Source organism: Globicephala melas, chromosome 2 (assembly GCF_963455315.2).
Source record: "Globicephala melas chromosome 2, mGloMel1.2, whole genome shotgun sequence".
NCBI classification, from domain to species: Eukaryota; Metazoa; Chordata; class Mammalia; order Artiodactyla; family Delphinidae; genus Globicephala; species Globicephala melas.
In genome coordinates, this window is record NC_083315.2 from 29,304,020 (window position 1) to 29,323,345 (window position 19,326).

The 19,326-nt window shown below is 44.2% G+C and overlaps 1 protein-coding gene across 2 annotated transcripts in view; it reads left to right on the plus strand.

Annotated features, from left to right (window-relative positions):
- DIP2C (disco interacting protein 2 homolog C) overlaps positions 1 to 19,326 on the plus strand; it is a 358,664-nt gene that overhangs the window by 171,812 nt on the left and 167,526 nt on the right. Inside the window, exons 2-4 of one of the 2 annotated variants that reach the window (XM_030878350.2) lie at positions 2,847 to 2,918; positions 4,502 to 4,669; positions 14,115 to 14,225. In XM_030878350.2, the coding sequence (XP_030734210.1) occupies positions 2,847 to 2,918; positions 4,502 to 4,669; positions 14,115 to 14,225 (351 nt within the window). The remainder of the gene's footprint in view (positions 1 to 2,846; positions 2,919 to 4,501; positions 4,670 to 14,114; positions 14,226 to 19,326) is intronic. The other variant, XM_030878352.2, reaches the window with a different exon arrangement.

Genomic DNA, 19,326 nt, shown 5'->3' on the forward strand with positions numbered 1-19,326 from the left:
ATATCTGTTTCCTTCTTTAGGTTTGTAAAGTTTTCAGCCATAACTTCATCAAATACATTTTTACCCTCTTCTCTATCTCTCCTTCTGGAACCTCATAATGTGGTTGTTAGTGTGCTTGATGTTGTCCCAGAGATTGTTTAAACTGTTCTCATTTTTAAATTTGCTTTTCTTTTTACTGTTCTTCTTGTGTGATTTCCATTATTCTATCTTCCAGATGACTTATGTGTTCTTCACTATCACCTAATCTGCTTTTCTTTCCTTCTAGTGTGTTTTTCATTTCACTTATTGTATTCTTCAATTCTGACTGGTTCTTTTTTAAAAAAATATTTTCTAGTTTCTTACTAAAATTCTCACCATGTTCATCTATTCCTTTCCCAAGTTTAGTTAGCATCCTTATTACTAATGCTTTGAATTCTTTATCTGGTAACTTGTTTATTTTTGCTTCATTATCTGTTGTGAGCACAAGTCATGTCTTACCCCCAGGGTGTGCTGGCAGCTCTCAACTTTTAGGAGGAGGGGCTGAAGATGGAGGGGTGAGGGCTGCAGCCAGGTGTGAGCTGGGCTTCCCCTCTGCTCGATGGCATCAACATCCTGTTGGGGCCAGGCCAGGTCCCAAGTTGCTGGAGCAGAAGCCCTGAGGGTCAGTTCCAAGCCGGCTCCATTCCCTTTAAGTGTATGTTTTCCACGCTCCCCGCACCAGTCGCGTCGCCCCAGCAGTGCTGAAGCAAGAGGTGCCTGTGTGGGCTCTCAGCGGGGTTGGGGGGTTTGGCCACTGACAGAGGTCAGGGCTGCTTCTGACTCGCCACCTGTGTAAGCGCTGCTAGTGGTTGCCGCCACCCCACTCAGTCGCTGCTTTGGGTCTGAGCTGCTCTGAGTCTTACAGCTGGACCCTCTCCCCATCATGAAGCAAGCGGGACTGGAGTGGTCGCTTGGCTGAGGCTATGGGAAACCAGCAGCTGCTGGAGCAGCCCTCGCTCCACCCTGCATGGGAGCAAGCCGGCGTGCACACTCCTCACCGTGGAGCCCAGGCTTCCCACAGCCCTCCCGTTAGTCCATGGGCCCTCCAACCAGCCAAGGGCACTCATCTTCACTGTGTCAGACCCCAGGACCAGGGAGCCTGATCTGTGGCCAAACCGCTTACTCCCCAGGGCAGATCTCTGCTCCTGTGGTCTCCCTCTTCCTCTGAGTCCCCTCCGTGGGGCACAGCTCCTGACCAGATCACTTCTCTTCCTACCCTATTCCATGTGGCTCTTTCTTATAGCCCCAGTTGTACAGGAGTCTTTCTGCCAGTCTCCAGTTAGTTTTCAGTGAGAATTGTTCCACATGTAGATGTAGTTTAGATTTGTTCATGGGGGGAGGTGAGCTCCACATCTTCCTGCTCTGCCATCTTGATCTCCTCCTCAAAACTTAAGCTGAACTTTGGGTGAAGAACAAGCTGGACGGGGCTCGTTCATCAGGCTAGGATTTGATGGCAGGACTGTGCAGAGCAGCTGTGGGGTTGGCTGGGAAAGGGAGAACACTGGAGGGAAACACCCGGTAAACAGTAGGTGTCTACCCTGTGCTCAGGTGGCCTCCCAACAGGCCAGTATGTGCTTTTCCCACCAACACACCCCCACACACGTGCTCCTTTCCCTGTCTCGTGCTTCTGTTTTCCTCTAGGCAACCCCTCAGGGAGCAAACTAGTTTTGAGTTTATAAAATGCTGAGCAGCAGCACAATTAGCACAAAAAATAGCTTTCTCGTAGTTTTATTGTCTTCAAAGAGCGGTCAGTGTGTTTTAGCACCAAAAATGCTCAATAGTCAATAGCGGGCTGTGTTTTCATTTATTTATGTTGTTTACAGCTCCATGTGCATAAACTAGTCATGTGTTTCGTGGGCTGGACAAGACTGCAGTGAGCTGTGAGCTGGTTGGGTCAGGGTGCCCTCTGGTTTGATCAAATGTAGCGAGCACCACCACCAGGAAAAGCGGACTTAGCAACTTGTGTGTGACTCATTATAACTTTTCATTTGTTTGCTGTATTTTTATTGAAACTTTAGTGTTTAGCTCTTTTAGGAATGATGGCTTGGTCAGAATATTAGGAAAAAAATTAACAGTTTCAGAAAAATTCAAGGGCACAAATCAGCATTTTGGGTACATTCGAGCTTGTAATTGGGAAAGGCTGTTGCACGTCATAAAGGTTATTTGTCTCAGGTACTTGGCACTTGGGGAAAATGCCAGCCTAGCAATGGCTCTTGAATCTCTGGCATCAGCAATTTAATTCCTGTTTTATTGATAAGCTTCTTTCTCATATATTTTGGATTCCATAGGTCCTATGTTCTCTTGCTTTGTTTTATCTACTGTTTCATTTCATCTTAGACACTTATTTTCAAAAATACGCTAGCAGTAAGTATAGTCCTTGGGACCGACACGCCTGATAAGAAAAAAAGTCTCATTAATGGAGGAAGATGCTAATCAGTGGTGGTTTTGGCCAGCTCTCACTGGGGTAGACACCTGCAGAATCCATTGTTGATTGAGTTAATGAGAGCCGTGTAGATCGGGGAGGTTTCCTGCCCCACAGATGTGAATAAGATTGCAAGAATCTAATTCTGGACCCCATCAGACCCAAAACCTTGTGAGAAGCGGCCAGGGACAAGCATGTGTGCGCGTAGTGAAGGATTTTATATAACTTAAATGAGTATTTATTTGTGAGCAGAGGAAATGTCAAGGTGAATGATATGAAGTGCTTTCTTCTTAAATTATAATTATAAGGAAATAGAAGACACACACAGATGTGACTGTGTCTTCACAGTTGAGTGTTCAGCTCTACCTGTGAAAGCATTCTGAACTTCCCTTTCCTTCTCTTACAGGTGACATCACACAAAAAGGATATGAAAAGAAGAGATCGAAATTGATTGGAGCCTACCTGCCCCAGCCTCCGAGTACGTAAACCTTGATGAGTAGCATAAAGCATCCCATTTTAAGAGTTAACTGTAACACGCGAGAGAACAGCTGAGCACAAGTCCTCCCTCAGTCCCCAGTCTGCATGCAGATCACGCCATTGAGGTGGCACTAGGCACATCCTACTCCTTTGTGTGATTGCAGGATATTTTGTGAATTTAGAAGATACATACGACTTTTCTATAAATGTGCCTAATAAATTTAATAGGTATTTTATTCATAGAGCTGCAGTAATATGTTTGATTACTTTAAAATGGCTACAGTCATAAAAAATATGAGAGCATTTATGGTTTAAACATGACTTTTGTCTTAGTAAGTTAAATTTATTGATAATGATTTAAATTAATCCAAGGTTTTCGTTGACGTCATTGGTGCGGGGTGGAGGGCCAATCTAGAAATCTAGAAAAATGGTGTAACATCCTGCCTGGTATTATAAAATTGTAAAGGTTGGTTGTTTCTTGAAACGTGATTGTCAACGTAATGGATTCTTCCCCAAGTACAAATCCTGTTTAATTCCAGCGTTTGCACGTGTGCAAGTGTGTAGAATTTCTGTCCTCAAGCTGGGTTCTGTACATTTCAGGGAAAGGAAGATGATACTGGGCTGCAGTTGTAACACTCCGTTCTGATGTAAGCTCAGTTCAGCCCAAGGGCAACCTTGAGAATTTTCTGGGCATTAGGAATGGCTTAAAGCTAACACAAGTCCTCCAGGAGGAAGGACAGCAACAGAAATAGACTCTCCAGTGTTCAGTGTTGGAACAAATGTGAAGCTCTGCTGAGCCGCTTCTGCTAGAAGAGGTTCAAGTCTGCATGTGCAGGCCCAGCGCAGGCCCACCGGCTCTCCGGGCTGTGACACAGCCTCCAGTGCTGTGGGCGCAGAAGGAGTGTCCCCACCTGTGGCTCACATTCCAGGACACTTAACTTGTGTGTTGAGTTTCTGCTGCTTTTTTAGCTTTGTTTGGTTGTGTGTGATTTCTTTCTTTTCTCGGTACTTAAGAGAGTTAACATAAAGATGGACCGGCTGCGTGGGCCTGCCTTAGCTGACGGCCTGGGTTTTCCTGCTGTCTAGTCTGTAAAAGGAAGAAGCTCTGCGCTGTCTGAGTGGATGGAACATAAGTGTGTTGTCTAGCTGACCCCATGTGTGAGAGACTTCAGAGCACACGTGGGCAGACGAGTAGATGTGGTCTCCCCGCTTTCCTCCTCTCGTGCTCCAGCAGAGCTGTTGTGATGAATTCCTGTCTGCACTTGGCCCCTCCTGGTCTTGGAGGAAGGCTGGCGGGGAGACTGTAGGCCCTTTGGGTTGCTAGATTTTATTGTCCGTGCCTTACCAAACAAAAGTGAAACAGAAGCAGTTCTGCACCTTCCCAGAAGATGGCTCTGGAGCTGTGACAGTGCCAGGAACGTGGCTGACCCGTGTTGCTGAGCGCTGAGGGTGGCCCTGTGTGGCGTGGTCCCTTTGATGTTCTTTATGCTGTTCTGCATGGGGTCGGCCGCTCTGCTCGGTGCTGTAACAAATTTAAAAAAAACTAAAGTTTGAATTAATTAGTTTTTTTTCAACTTGTTACAGCAGCGAATGGAGCTGCCGTGGTCCGGTGTAGACTGCAGCACAGTGAAGGAGCCCCGAGAAGAATGCTGCAGGCTGGCAACATCGGGGTGTGTGACATCCGAGACGCCGCGGTCAGAGAGCGGGCGGCCAGCACCGCAGGAAACCGGCCACTGTTTTACTTTCGTTTCGGTGAGCGCACTTAACTGAGAGAGAGAGAGAGAGAGACACACACACACACACACACACACCCCACGGCAGGGCACGTTTGCAATGGACTGTCCACCTGATGCCTTTCTAAACAGAAGTGAGGGCTCAGCCTTGGGGGAACATAGGAGGTCCTGTTTCTGAGCCCCTGTTCTCCATTTGAACTTGTGCGACTTATCGAGGCCACAGTGCTCCTTGGGCAAAGAGCTTGTCACAGACCCCGGACCATGATCATCCTGCTGACTCAGGGCCCAGTTTTTGAGTGTTTTCTATTAAAATATAATACTCGGTTTTTACAACCATAGTTTTGCATTTGGAGCACCACTTACAAAACACTTAAGAAAGAAGAATGCATGACAGATCATACAGTTCTTCCTAAAATTGTTGATATTCCGCTAAACTTTGTCTCATAACCAGAGACCTGGGTGAAGGATGAACTCTAATGAATCCTGGCCTCTGAGATCTGCTTCAGGGAGTAAGGTCTGTAGCTCCGTGGTATTCCTATCTCCAGAGGGCAGTTATAGAGTTTTGAAATTGAAAAATTGAACCAGTTAATCATAGAGTGTATTCTTAGAGGTCGTGATCCTATTCAGAGGTCAAAATTATTTTAGTGAGCAATATTTTGAATATAAGAAGCCCAAAAAGATGAGTTCATTGCGCCTTTTAGTACAATAAGGAATAAGCATTTATAAGCTTCAGGGTTTTACCTCAAATAAAAGGCATTGTTTGAGAATCAGGTACAGACACTAAGCTGTTATGTCACAGTTGACCCCCAGGATCTTAGAGGAGGGAACCCAGCCGGGTCTCTCCGCTGTGGCTCTGCCCTCCTCTCCATGCCAGCCTGCTGACGGGCGTGATGCCTGTCTGTGTGGGGAAGAGCGGAGCGGTGGTAGGCGGGCGGTGGAGTTGGGCATTAGCTGCAGGGGCCCCGTCGCAATTTCTGTATGCTTCACTGCTGCACCTGCGGATGTGTGAGGCTGTGAGAGCTGCTTGGGAACACTGCTCCCTGGCCCTTGTGGCCACGCCATTCCCACTGGGAAGGAGAAGGCAGGTTCACCCATGATGCTGGGATTGGGCGACCAGATGCCCAGGTAGTTTTGCAGTTCTTATTGCTGATCTGTATTTCTGAGAAGTTGCCCTGGATGAATGGTCACACGTATAAGACTGTCTCTGGGAAGCAGTAAGGAGAGCACGTGGATCTAAATCAGAGAATTCTTTCTTGACTAGGTCAGTCTTAGACATGATTCTTTTGGTGTAGGATCTTTTTTTTTTTTTTTTGCGGTACGCAGGCCTCTCACTGTTGTGGCCTCTCCTGTTGCAGAGCACAGGCTCCGGATGCGCAGGCTCAGCGGCCATGGCTCACGGGCCTAGCCGCTCCGCGGCATGTGGGATCTTCCCGGACCGGGGCACGAACCCATGTCCCTTGCATCGGCAGGCAGACTCTCAACCACTGCGCCACCAGGGAAGCCCTGGTGTAGGATCTTTATGAGAAATATCTTGTTTTCCTTTTTAGTTACCCTTATCCTGCCATACACTTTTCTAAAAGTAGTTTGTGTTTTGATGAACTTTACTTCTTTTTTTTTTAACATTATTTTTATTTATCAGAGAAAAAGTTAAGACTTCTCTAGAGGGACTTCCATGGTGGCGCAGTGGTTAAGAATCCACCTGCCAATGCAGGGGACATGGGTTCGAGCTCTGGCCCAGGAAGATCCCACATGCCACAGAGCAACTAAGCCCGTGCAGCACAACTACTGAGCCTGTGCTCTAGAGCCCACGCTCCACAACAAGAGAAGCCACGGCAATGAGAAGCCTGCGCATCGCAACGAAGAGTAACCCCCATTCAACACAGCTAGAGAAAGCCTGCGCACAGCAACGAAGACCCAATGCAGCCATAAATAAATAAATAAATTTATATATTAAAAAAAATTGTTTAAAGACTTCTCTAGAAAGTATTCTAAAGATATTTCAAATATACTTTGGAGATTTGTTTGGGACACACGATTATGAATTAGGATGGCTTCCACAGCCTTCAGCAACAGCTGAGCACCCTAGTCTGAGCTCCCAAGCATTACCCCATCCGAGGCAAAGTGCTGGGGAAGCAGGCTTTTTCCTGATTTTCTTCTCTGCACAGAAGTGAGTGACTGGGGAACCCAGTCAAAGATACGCTGTTTTCAGGGAGCACAGTGTTGAATGCTCACCTAAAGCTGGATGAGGGAAAGTGTGCCAGAGCTAGAAAGAAAAAAGAAAATTATGTATTTAATGAAGTAAGGGGTCAGAATATATTGAAAATCATTATCAAAGAGAAAATATTATTCAGGAGAACTTACTTGGTTCTAGTTGTCTTGCAGTTTTTCATTAGTCTTTGAAACTATATATTTTTCATTAGTCTCTGAACCTGATAAAATTTATGAAAATAGAAGATAAAGTCCACTCTCTACCACTCTCTCCAGGGGTATCTTAATCACGTGGTGTTAGCTTCTATATGAGTCTTCACTGCTTTCATGACAAGGCCATGGTGATGTGAGGTAGTAACATTCCAACATTACCATAAATAGTGAAACTTCCCTTGACCAAATAGTCCCTCTATTCTCATGATGCATGTATTGGCTAAATATTACTTTCCACGTGATTGGCATCAAATGTTTCTGAGTGGTGAGTGATTTATATAGATCCAGTCTTCTCCAGGCCCATCTCGCCTCTCCTCCAACAGCAAGCGTCTTGTGCTCAGTTACAAGGACTTACTGTGACTGTGTAGTTGTGAAAATCTTGGTGAATTCGGCTACCGTGACCAGAGGGCAAGTCTGTCTGTTTCCTTCCTGCTCGCTGGGGATCGGCTGTGGGATCCACGTGAACAGCCTACTCAGAGAGGAGCCTCTCTTGGTTAGGGCGAGTTTATTGTCCACTTTTGCTCTTTTGGAGAAGGCAGACGGCCCCACCCGGAGTGCAGACTCGTCTGCATCAGAAGGGCTTCACGGATAGCAGCCTGACCTCTCTTCACCTCCTCCAGCCTACATCCGATGTCACACTGCATGTGAGGCATTCTGTACGTGCTTGTGCCCTCTGCCTGTACCTGTGCATCTTTTAAAGCTCAGTGCAGTGTCACTTCAACAAGGATTTCTTGCCTGATCCCTGGGGTTAGGACAGGCCGTTGTGTTTTATATTCTCCAGAAAATGAAGCTTACTGGCACTGCTGTGGTTGATAGGTTCTGCTTCTTCACATTAACAACTGCTCTGCTTCTCTGGTGCCAGGTGCAGTTTGGTCTATATTTTCATCCTGCCACAGAGTTTGTCTCCCAAAATGCAGCCCTCACTTCCCTGGGCACAGCAGTGTGTTGCCTGTCTGACCTGGGTTGTAGGGACACAGAGCTGGTCCTAGGGGACTTCTTCGGCCATGCCATCTGTTCATGATGGATGGGGTGTAGCCTGCAAAGTTAAATGCCAGAAAAAGAGAAATATGAGTAGTTAAATCAGGGTGGCCTGCGACTTAGCATGAATTCTTTCCAGACTGAGTTGCTACAGGAAATGAACTTTCATCACCTAAAGGTAAATGACCTGTATCCTAGGTAAGCCCTGGTCATGATTTGATACACAGCTTGCTGCTCTCAGTTGTCTAAGTAGTATTCTTATTTTATCACACACAGCTGGTGATTATTGATGGGTTTCTTCTTCTTTTTGGTGGCATGAACCAATCAGGTTCCTCCCCCAGACACCAGTAGTTAACAGGGAACAGCTGAGACTCTATGGAAGGTGGAGCTGGGCGTGGAGCTGGGCATGGAGCAGGGAGAGTGGTGTCTACTTTGGGTCTGGCTCATATGGGTTTTTGTGGACAATCTATAAGGAAAACGCAGAAATCCGAAGCCCTGATCCTGACCATATACTCTCATTGCCTCCGAACTTCCCTGCTGAGCAAAGCCAAGTGCTGGGATGTGGGGATGAGACACAGATGCATGATGGTAGGGGCTCTTGTGAAACCCTGAACTCCAGGTCATCTGTACTTTTCCAGGCATGAGTCCCTACGAAAATTCAAACATGAATAGGAAAATGGTTAGCAAATTTATACTGATTTATTGCAAGGCTTCATGCGAATGGAGGGTAAGGTAGACACAAGAGGGACAGTAATGTAAGAATCAGGCCAGCATGGTCAGCATGGTCAGGGAGATGTTACAGTGCTGATGGTGAGATTTCTGTCTCTTTTGTGCTGTTCTCATTTGCGTCAGTATGAAGTGAATGTAGTAAATTTCTCACCTGTACTACAGTTGTCCTGTTTATTTTCTGGCAAACTCCTTGATGGTACTTACGTTAGAAATAAGTGCTGTTGTGTGAAGGAAAGTATAATTAGGTGCTAGAAGAGAATGGGACAATTCAAAAATTGTTTTTGTACAAACTTGAAATATGGAAAAATCCTTGTCAGTTTTACCAACTGCCTAAAGCATGTTTTCACTTAAGTGAGAGCCCTTTGGGTGCCCGGTGAGGTCGAGGGACCCTGAGATCCACGAATGCTGTGTGCAGGGAGCAGAGAGCCTTGGGTCACGGTGAGGGTCCTGGGAGTAGCAGTCACTCCTGTATTAATGTGTCCATGGCTGCACCCCAACACATGTGGGAACCGAGGTTCAGAGGCTGCGCGATTTGTCCCATTACGCAATTAGTAAAAATAAGACCAGAATTTGAATCAAGATGTTTGTTTTAAATCTTATATACTTTTTTATGCAGGTTATCTCGTACACATCCTTCATGATTTCTTTTAAAAATATGTTGAAAACCAAGGTTTTTCAGTGTACTTCCCTTACTGTCTGAATTTAGAAATACTTTTTCTGGCAGGTGTCTATACTGCAGGTCTTCTGGCCTGTAGTGCACCATTGTGTCTGGGTGAATGGACCAGCCCCTGTGGGCCTTATTCTTAGGTTAATAGGAGGATTATTGTGATTTCTATTATCTAGTTTACCATAGCGTTAATGAAATATCTGCATTTATTTAATAATCTGAAATTGGTGGGTTGTTTAGGTGCCAGAACTATATTGTTAGGATTTTCTTTGGGGAACCTTTCTTTTTTTATTGAAGTAAAGTTGATTTACAATATTATGTTAGTTTGGGGGAACCTTTCTTAAACATGTGTTAGAAGTAATTGAAGTTCTAATAAAAATGGCTTATTTCTCTGCTTTCTCTCCCTTGGGCTTAAACAAAGTTTTTACATATGGATGGGAAAAAAAGCATTTGGAGGAGTGAATAGCGATAGGACAGGGCAAAAACTTGGGAAGAGTGTTTCTGTGTGACAGGAACCTGGAGGCACGAGTGGGAGGTGGCTGGCGAGGAGGGTGTGGTGGAGGGAGGTTGGCAGTCAGGGAAGGAGCTTAGGGCTCGGTTCTGTGGTCCACAGGGTGTAGAGACATGAACCAGTCAGAGCCCTGCTTGGATTGAAGAGAGAGACTGACATTCCGGGCTCTAGTGGCCCTGGTGGCAGAGAGGGTGCTGGGAGCTGCAGGTGGCGTGTGACTGTGAAGGCGCCCGGGCAGGGCTGGGCGCTAAGCCTGGTGACCTTTCTAACCTTGAGGATAAAGTGTAGGGTGGGGAAGAGAGGAGTCCCAGGGGATGGAGGTGTTTGAGGGAGTGGAGAGGTGGGGTGCCATGTGCAGAAGTGTGAGGGCCCAGGAAGGCGCACGCTCAGCAGCGGGACGAGGTGTGTTTTGCTCTCTCCTGTGCTGTCCTTTTGTTTCCTCTTTTCCTCTTATGCACCTCTGGTCTTCTTCCTCTGATGAGGAGTTTTATTTACAGTCCCGTGGCAATTCTAGAGGAAACAAAAGCTCTCTGAGATTGTAGTATATGAATTGATGAGTTGCAGCACTCTGCACGAGCCTTGAAAATTTCACTTACTGGTTCAGCAGTGCTTCCTGAGACCCTCCTGTGAGCCAGGGGCAGCACTTGGCCAGAGGCAGACAGCGAGTCAGTCATTGCCTTCTCTGGGCTCTTAACCTGCCCCTGTCCCAAGCAAGGATCGATGTGTGCACACCTTCATGTCACACAACCTCAGCAGTTTTCACCTGCTCTGAGTTTGTTCCTGGGCAGCAGTCTGGAATTGTAGCAGTTTCCATCTCTCTTTATAAGAATGCTCTTGAACAGTAGTTTTGTGGTGAGATCACAAAAATACCTCTCCGTGGATTCAAAGTACCAGCTGGACTTGGTCCATGTAACCAGTGATCATTGCACCTGGAGTGCAGCACTGAACAGCACGTAGCCTCCGCTTCAAGGGCCTGGCCTCTGCTTGGGCTCTGAGTGACAGCAGGTGCCCAGGAGCACCAGGAAAGGATGCCCATCACAAATGGAAGGGCAGTAGTGAGAGTGGCACAGACTGCTTGAGTTCAAGACCCAGTTCTGGGCCTGCATTTTCTCTCAGTGAAATGGCAGAAACTTATGTCATATGCCTATGTTAATAAATTAGTAAATATAAAGTGCTTGCACTGCTGTAAAGCGTTGGCTGTTCCTATCAGTCCTGCCTAAAGATGGGAAACTGAGGCTCAGGGTCAGATCGTGATTGCAGCAGATGGGGCTCCAGCTCCAGAGCATGGCGGTGTCCCCAGTGCATTTCCTCTCAATTTGTGTGGGATCTGAAGCTAGTGGTGCTTAATAGATGTTTGTCGGAGAAGAGATCCAGTCTTGATCTCTGTCTCATTTTTGCCTGAGGAGAATTTTTTATCCCCCTTGCGTTGCGTGTTACCCCACCCACCTTCCTTGGGATGCCTCACCTTGTGTCGTAGACACACTGGTCATCTTGTGGCTTTCCTTTGAGCTAGTTTTCAATCGTGCCTGAATGTGAGACCTCAGCAGTGCTGAGTACTGTGTTGTAATTATGTGTTTTACTAATTATTCGTGATTAGCCTTACCAGGAGGGAGCCCATCCCAGCAGCAGCATGTGGTCAGCTCCTCTTACTGTGGGTCATGGGCCATGGGTTATACTACCCCGGCTTCTCTTGTGGTACCAGGTCATTCTAATTTGGAGTTGCATATGTGACTGAGGTACCTTTAAGCTACCTCAAATTTCATTTACAGTGAGGTCAGATAAAAACTAATGATTGAAATATGCACACTTATATTTTAGTCTCTTTTAATGTCCTGTTGCTGGTGACCTGTTGAAGCTATTCTCCTTTTGTCTAATTTATTCATTTCTTTTTAAAACTTGGGTTGTAAGCTCTATTTTTCAGCCTATGAGAGTAAATGTTCACAGTGCTTGTATGCAGACTTAGCTTTCTGAAGACAGATGTGTAGGGACTGCAACAGGTGAGAACTAACCTACAACTCTGTATAGCTGGTCTGTAAGTGCTATGACTACACTTCCCAGAGGAAGTATATGACAACCTAGGGACCTGGAAGGGGTCAAGGTTGAAATTAATTCCAAAAAGCGTATTTGAAAGAACTAGATGGGTAACTACTGAGATTGAAAGCTAGATGTGTGTGTGTGTGTGTATCAGGCACTGTTTAACCTCAGCAGCTCAAAGGTGTACATTTAGCTCTGCTTCTTCCCAGAGCTGCACTACGATGTCAGTAAATGGATAAAGTATAAATCCCCAGGACAAGAGAATGGGAGAAATAGTGATGTGTTTTTAAGCTATATAAGGTAGATAATTAGAGGCTCCTTATTTAGCCAAGGGGAGGAAGGCAGCAGATGAAGGTGCTGATGAAACTACGGCGGGGGGTGGGGGTAGGCATGGCATCTAGGGAACAGGCGATCCACATCCTCCCCATTCCCCCAGAGATGTTTGCTCTCTGGAGAAAGGGAACTAAGAGCCTCTGGAGTTGGGGACACCTGGCAGTACTGCACCCAGAGGGCCTGAATCAGAGCGCATGTGCTGGAGAGTGAGAATAGCTCCAGCTAAACACTGTGAACACTGTGTTTAGTCACAGTACAGGAGACTGGACGTCTCTTCTTTGGGTAAACGGAACAGCCCAGGTAAAAGACCTACTGGAAGTAGATCTGGTGACGCCCCTGCCATAGGAAGAAACGCTTGCTTGCATCTCCTTCAGTGGGATTAAAGGAAAAGTTATAAAAGTTGACACAGGAGAAAAGAAAAAAATAAACAGATTTTACATAAAGATTATAGTATCAGAATGACATTTAATAATTTAACTTCTTGACAATAATTGACAGGAAAGGCAATGAATATAATTTTCAAATAAATATATTTATACAAATAAATTTAAAATTTTTAAATTTACAAATAATTTTGTTTAGAATTCTAAGGTTCAATATGAACGTAAATACCAGGTAACTACTGTTTTCATTATGAGACTTAATAGTAGTCTTTGATTTCATAAATTCTGTGCATCTGTTTGACAAAAATACAAAGTAATTTTTTAAAAGATTTGAGACAATAGCTGGAGGAGACTTGGAGCTGTGAACAGTTCAGTAACAAGGACTGTTAATTAGCAGTGTTAATACGCTTGCTAGATGAAAAACCATGGAACCTAACCCAGGCCTGCAGTGCAGGTGTCTTTTGTGCAGTTCTAACATAGCAAACGTAATATGTAGGGCCCACAAACATTCCATTAAAAAGTGAGGTTCAGAAATCACCAGCATAGGAGGGATATTAAATCTCAGGGACGAATAGCTAACTCTCATGGAGCCATCACAGAAAACCAGGGACCAGACAGTTTTTTGCTAAAATTGCTCTTTCTGGTTTACTTTCTCCTGAGCATTACTAACCCTTTTCTGAAGAAGCAACCATTAATCTTTAATACTCAGGGCTCAGAATTACTTTATTTCTGAACTGTAGTGATTACATCTTTCCCGTAGTACCTAGTTTTATCTAAATTGTGCCTCTGACTACTCTAGTTCTGAATAGGTATCAAGATTGTTAGAGTTAGGTCAGCTTTTGGCCAGTATCATTGAATCATTTTTATCTGACCATGTAAACAGTTTTGGTAATTCTTCAAAGCCATATTGAAATACAACTTGTTCAGTTGTTTAGCATCAAATGGAGTCAGATTGCAGAGAGTTTGAAATTTTGAATGAACAAAGATGAAAGTTTATGCTCCATCCTGGTTACCTGGATTATATTATTAAAATATCCTTTAAGACTTATTTGCAGTTGCTTTTAATTTAATGATAAATGTAATTTAAAGAATTATTGCTTGTAGCTTACTCTGCATCACGGCACATGACATAACAGGCATTTGTGACGTGAAGGAGCCTGGACCGGTGTTTCTGAAGGCTGTAGTGTCGGGGCCCTGAGTCGTGCCCTACCCCGGATACTTCTTCCTTTCCTGTTCATTGTCCAGGATGTCCCAGCCCTCCATGCCCACTCCCCTGTGTGCTTCAGCTTGGCTGTGGGAAAGCAGAGAGTCAGAGATTTATTCTACCAAATGATTTGTTTTGCAAAATAAGTTAACTCCAGCTGCCAGTAAACCTCTCCTTACTTTGCTGTTTTCCTCATTAACCCAGGAGTGGATCAAGCGTTGCCTCCAGAGCGCCGGGCTCCAGTTACTCCTTCCTCCGCCTCTCGCTATCACCGCCGAAGGTCCTCAGGGTCACGAGATGAGCGCTATCGGTCGGGTAAGGCACCAGGTGTGGGGTCTGTAATGTGGGTGATGGTGAAATGAACGAGTGGGCACATGTCTGCAGAAGCTGTGTGAGTATGAGGCAGTGAGTTTGGATGTCCCTGTGGTTGGTCATGTGGCCCACAGATGCCATCTTATCTCAGACACAAATATACCCTCTAGGGTACACATTAAAATTCAGTAAATAATAACTCTTTTTATATTTTTAAGATAGTTTCCATTATTTAGAATTTCACAAGAACTTAAAAAGTAACCTCTCATAAGCCAAATTTTGCTTATTTCTTTTAGGTGTTACTGTTGAAAAGTTTGGTTTTACTTTTCATAATCTTGGTTGCTAGTATTTTTTCCTTCTCTTTTAACCTCAGTGATTTCTGTTTTCAAGTACAATTTTCAAAAAAGTAATAAGATTCTTAATAAGTTATATGTTCTCCGTTTATTATTTCCTTTGTGTTTTATGATGTTGTGTATAAGAATGCTATCTTCATAGTTCCGTTTTATTGCAGTCATCACCTGGGCTTGACTGGCTTAAATTTCTTTCATTAATTGAGCATCAGGAAACTTGTATTGTGATTAATGTTTTACTTTTTGAAAAAAGTTTTTTCCCCCCAACATCTGGATTAAAGTTGCTTTTACCTGCTTCCCTAATTTTTTAAAAGAAAATTATCAGTAAGGGTTGTTGCTGGGACACCAGTTCAGGGTACATGTGGATTGCTCATGATGACAACCCAAATTATAACATTTATATATCACTTTATATTTTGCAAAGTACTTGCAAAGGCATTATCTCACTTGGTTTTTATAACAGAAAGGTGAAGTACTTATGACTGTTTCATGTTGCAGAAGAGGAAGCTGAGACTGCAAGAGGAGAAGTAGCTCAGCCAGTTCATACCAAGGTGGGTGGGTCAACCCTGTGAGCCTCTCAGCGCTGTGAATTTTTCCATTAATGGGGGCTTGCAAGATAAACCACCACCCTTCCCGCTAAGGAGCTGTGTGCCTGCCTGCCTGGCCCTGCTCTCCTTTCTGGAAGGGAAGAAGGGGTAAGACAGATTTTATGGCATCAGAAATCTTCATCTGCGGAAGCAAGAAGAATGGTCTTGAGAAACTAGGAAGAAGCCCAGTGCAGCTTCACTGCTGCTCCTGCCTTCTTGGCCCCCTCAGGCCTGGTGCCTGGGACAGTATGTGGGGGTGGAGTGAGGGCAGGAGTTTGTTCCCAAATACACCTTCTTTTTTTTCACAGGTATTTTAACTCCTAGCACATACCAAGAGCACACTGTACTCATTCGGGCATCTCAAAGGCCCCTTTCAAATAATTAGGAGGGTAGCACACACATATGTGCTGTCGACTTGCTGTGGAATGTTTCCATTTTTTCCTTTGTCTTGAGTGTGTTGTTCATTTTATATATCACACATAGACACACACAGGTAGATACACATACATAGTAACACATACAGGAGACATACAGGTAGATAGCCACATGTAGACATACACATAGATATATAGGTAGACATGCACTTAGACACACAGGTAGACACATGTTTACTATCATCCATATCTTTAGTTCTCAGAGAAACTGGTCAAGTTCTTATTTCCATTTTATAGATGAGAAAATTGAAGTTCAGTGATTGTTAATGATAACTAACTCACCAAATTAGGATGCAAATCTAGCTTTGTCTGACCCTGTAATCTGACTTCTTACCAGATAGATTATATCTCCTGTCCATTTCTAACCTGTATTTTTTGTGTTAATTTTTTAAGTTTAGATGGAAATTAAATCATAGTACGATCTATGTCCTACATTATATGTCTTTCCTAACGATGAGGGTGGAGGATGATATACCGTAAAAACTTTATATGGCCTTTGATAAGGTATATTGTCTTGTTCAAATCCTCCTAGTTATTTTGGGAAATCAGTAGGACAGGTGGCGGTGGTGTCACTGTTTTTCTTTTCAAGTAAAAGTCTGAGAGAGGTGAACACAGTACAATAGGAGGTGGTGATCTCTGGGCCTCAGGTGCGTCTCCGCTCACCTGTGCACACTACCACCCCTCTTTGTGGGCGGAGGGGAAGACTCGATGGAGGGGTGGTGCTGAGGAGAAGAACGGAGGGCGACGTCAGGGGATTGATTGTCACCAGTCCATAGGGACATGGCCAGCACAGCCCTCTGCAGAGGAAACCAGACCCCATCCTGTCCAGCCCCTACCTCAGGCCCTACTTTAAATCACTTAGTTCTCGTGAGCAGCATCGTGAGGCAGGGGAAGCTCCGGTTTGCGTTAGTCCTTCCCAATTAGAACTCCAGACTCGGAACTCTCCCCACTTTGGAGGAAGCTGCAGAGAATTCCAGCAGCTCCTGTTCCTGCAACTTCATTTCCTGTGGGCGTCTCTCCAGGCACCCTCGTCCCACTTCGTCTGCTTCTTTCTGGTTCCCTTCACTCGGTTGCCCTCAGAGGCTGTCCTCAACATAACGGCGCCCTGAATTCTAAACGCACGTTAGCTGGCGACACTCCTCTGCTCAAGAATTCCAGCAGCTCCTGTTGCTCTCAGAGTAAGAGTCGTGTGGCAACAGTGACCCACCATGTGCACTCCACACTCTCGTCTTGCACGTCGCCCGCCTCTGCAGCCACACTGGTTCCCTGAGTGTTCCCTGTTTTTGTGAGGCATTCTCTGACCACCCAATTAAAATGGTAAAGCACCATGCCATCTCATACACAGTCCCTTCCCTTTCCAGCCTGATTTGTTTGCATCCACTGCATCTGTTACCCCTGGCATGCTCTCAGTCATCTGTCTGTCCATCTACCCATCTGTCAATCATCTCACTATCTATCTGTATCAGTAATCTATCATCTGCCTACCTACCTGCCAATATCAATCATCTGTCTATCTAGTTAGCTGTCTGTTGATCATCTGTCTACCAAGTTGTCTATCAGTCAACCATCTATTAGCTATCTATCATCTACCAATAATCTATCTATATACACCATCTATTTATCTACCTACAATCTGTCATCCGTCTACCCACATCTCTCTCCATCTGTCAGTCAGCTCTCTACCTACCATAAGAATGTAAGGTCCACCAGGGCAAGGATCTTTGCTTTGTTCATTTGTGTATGCCAGGCACCTAAAATAGTGCCTAGTTAATGGTTTTTGAAGAAAAGGTGATGAAGGGAGCAGAGCACATTTGGGAAAAGCAAGAAATTAGGTAGGAGGGGCCAGATTTTAAGGTATTTTGTATATGTGCTCAAGCATTTGGACTTTATCCTGAAGGTGCTAGGGTACCATTTGAAGATTTTAGGCAAAGTCACGTTTGGAGTAGTTGTGGGGTTTGAAGAGTACTTTGGTGGCATTGTGGAGATATGGATTAGAAGTGGAGTATTTGGAAAGACCCTGAATACCTGAGGTATTTGTTTAGATCAGTCAGTGCCAGTGAGACTTGAGATGTCTTTAGAAGATAGTAGCTTGAGGACGTGAAGGCTGAGTTAAGGCAGGAGTGTGTGAGAGAGGGGATTGGGGGTGACCCCAAGATGTCTGGGTTGTACAGTTGTATAGATGATGGTCTCTGGGTCTGCCTTTAGAGAATTAAGTTTTTCATTCGTAGGTTAAAGATGGTGGAATTCGCCTCAGCTATTCACTTACTAAGTAGAGAATACATGAAAAATTGTGTAGACATTCCTTGAAGTGTCATGTAAGATGTGAAAAATAGGCCGTATATACAGTTTTATTTTTTTTTAGTTTACACTCCTTTCAATTTTGAATAAATAATGACTGCTTAATTTACATAAGGAGCAAACATACCCAGAGGATCTTTCCATATGCTTTTGAAAGCTCAGTTGGGTTCTCGTTTTCTATAACTGACATGGAGCACCACCCCTTGTATAGGATGTCATCCGCCCTAGAGGAAAGCTAAGGAGGGCCTTTGGGTCATTCCCAGGGCTCATTTGGTAGTCTCATTCACTACGTTGTTATCTGCTATTTCCTGTTTTTAAATACTCTAGTCAGTTTTCTTAATTTAGACATTTCACTGATGTACTTCTTGGAGTTTATGCTCATATATTTTTTAAACTGTGGTTATGAAATCTTAAAAGCTTGTTTTGGTCTGTTACCAGTGTCCATGTTTCAGGATTTTCTGGTTTATTTTCTCCTGAGCCAGCACAGAAGATTTAAGACATTTAAGAGAAAAAGTTTTGTGACTTTAAGGAGATTTTGCTTTCTAAAATTCTTTGACCACTTAATTTGCAGTGGAGTTACTTTGGTTGCTTCAGTGACCAAATATATCAGCCAAGAAGTAATTCTATTATCTTTTAGACAATTGACCTAATTAACAGTCGATCTAGTCAACCATATAGTCACAGATTTAATCTCTCTTGGCTATACCTTTTCATTTCATTTCTAAACCCATGGCCTTACATGGTAATGAACTCCTACTAGAATTCTTTAGAATAGTGTGCACCTCTCTTCTTTTTAAATAATTTTCTTTGGGAACTAAAATTTGATTTGGAAAGTGAATGAATAGGCATTTACTGAATACCTAGAAAATGTCAAACTCTATATTGGGCACTTTATTACTTTCACTTGATAAAGTCTAACTTGAGCTTTAAAAGATTCTAGCTGTTTTTTTAAACACCTTTTTCCCTCAACCAAAAACCGTGGAAAAGAAAACCTTGAGACTTGAGTTGTTTGTATTCCAACCAAGACTGATTATGACAAGGAAGAATATATTAAAACTAAAATATAACATATGATTTCCTAATATGTTTTAAATGATTGTTTTGTCTATTTATGGGCTTAGGAACAGTTTGAAAAAAACTACATCTCATAATTTGTGTGCAGACATGGACAAGAGCAGCTGCCTTCTCAGTGCTGAGGTGTCCTGATCCACCCTGTGCTCATTCCTGGTAGAATGTCACGGAGCCCTGTCTTCCTCTAGGACGAGGAGCTAAAACAGAATCCAGGGACCCGTGGGGGATTCAAGACCCTTTCAGGGATGTCTGTGAGGTCAAACCCTTTTCAGAATAACACTAACACATTACTTGCCTTTTTCATTCTCACTTTTTTCATGAATGTACAATGGGTTTTTCCAGAGGCTGCCTGACATGTGGTGAT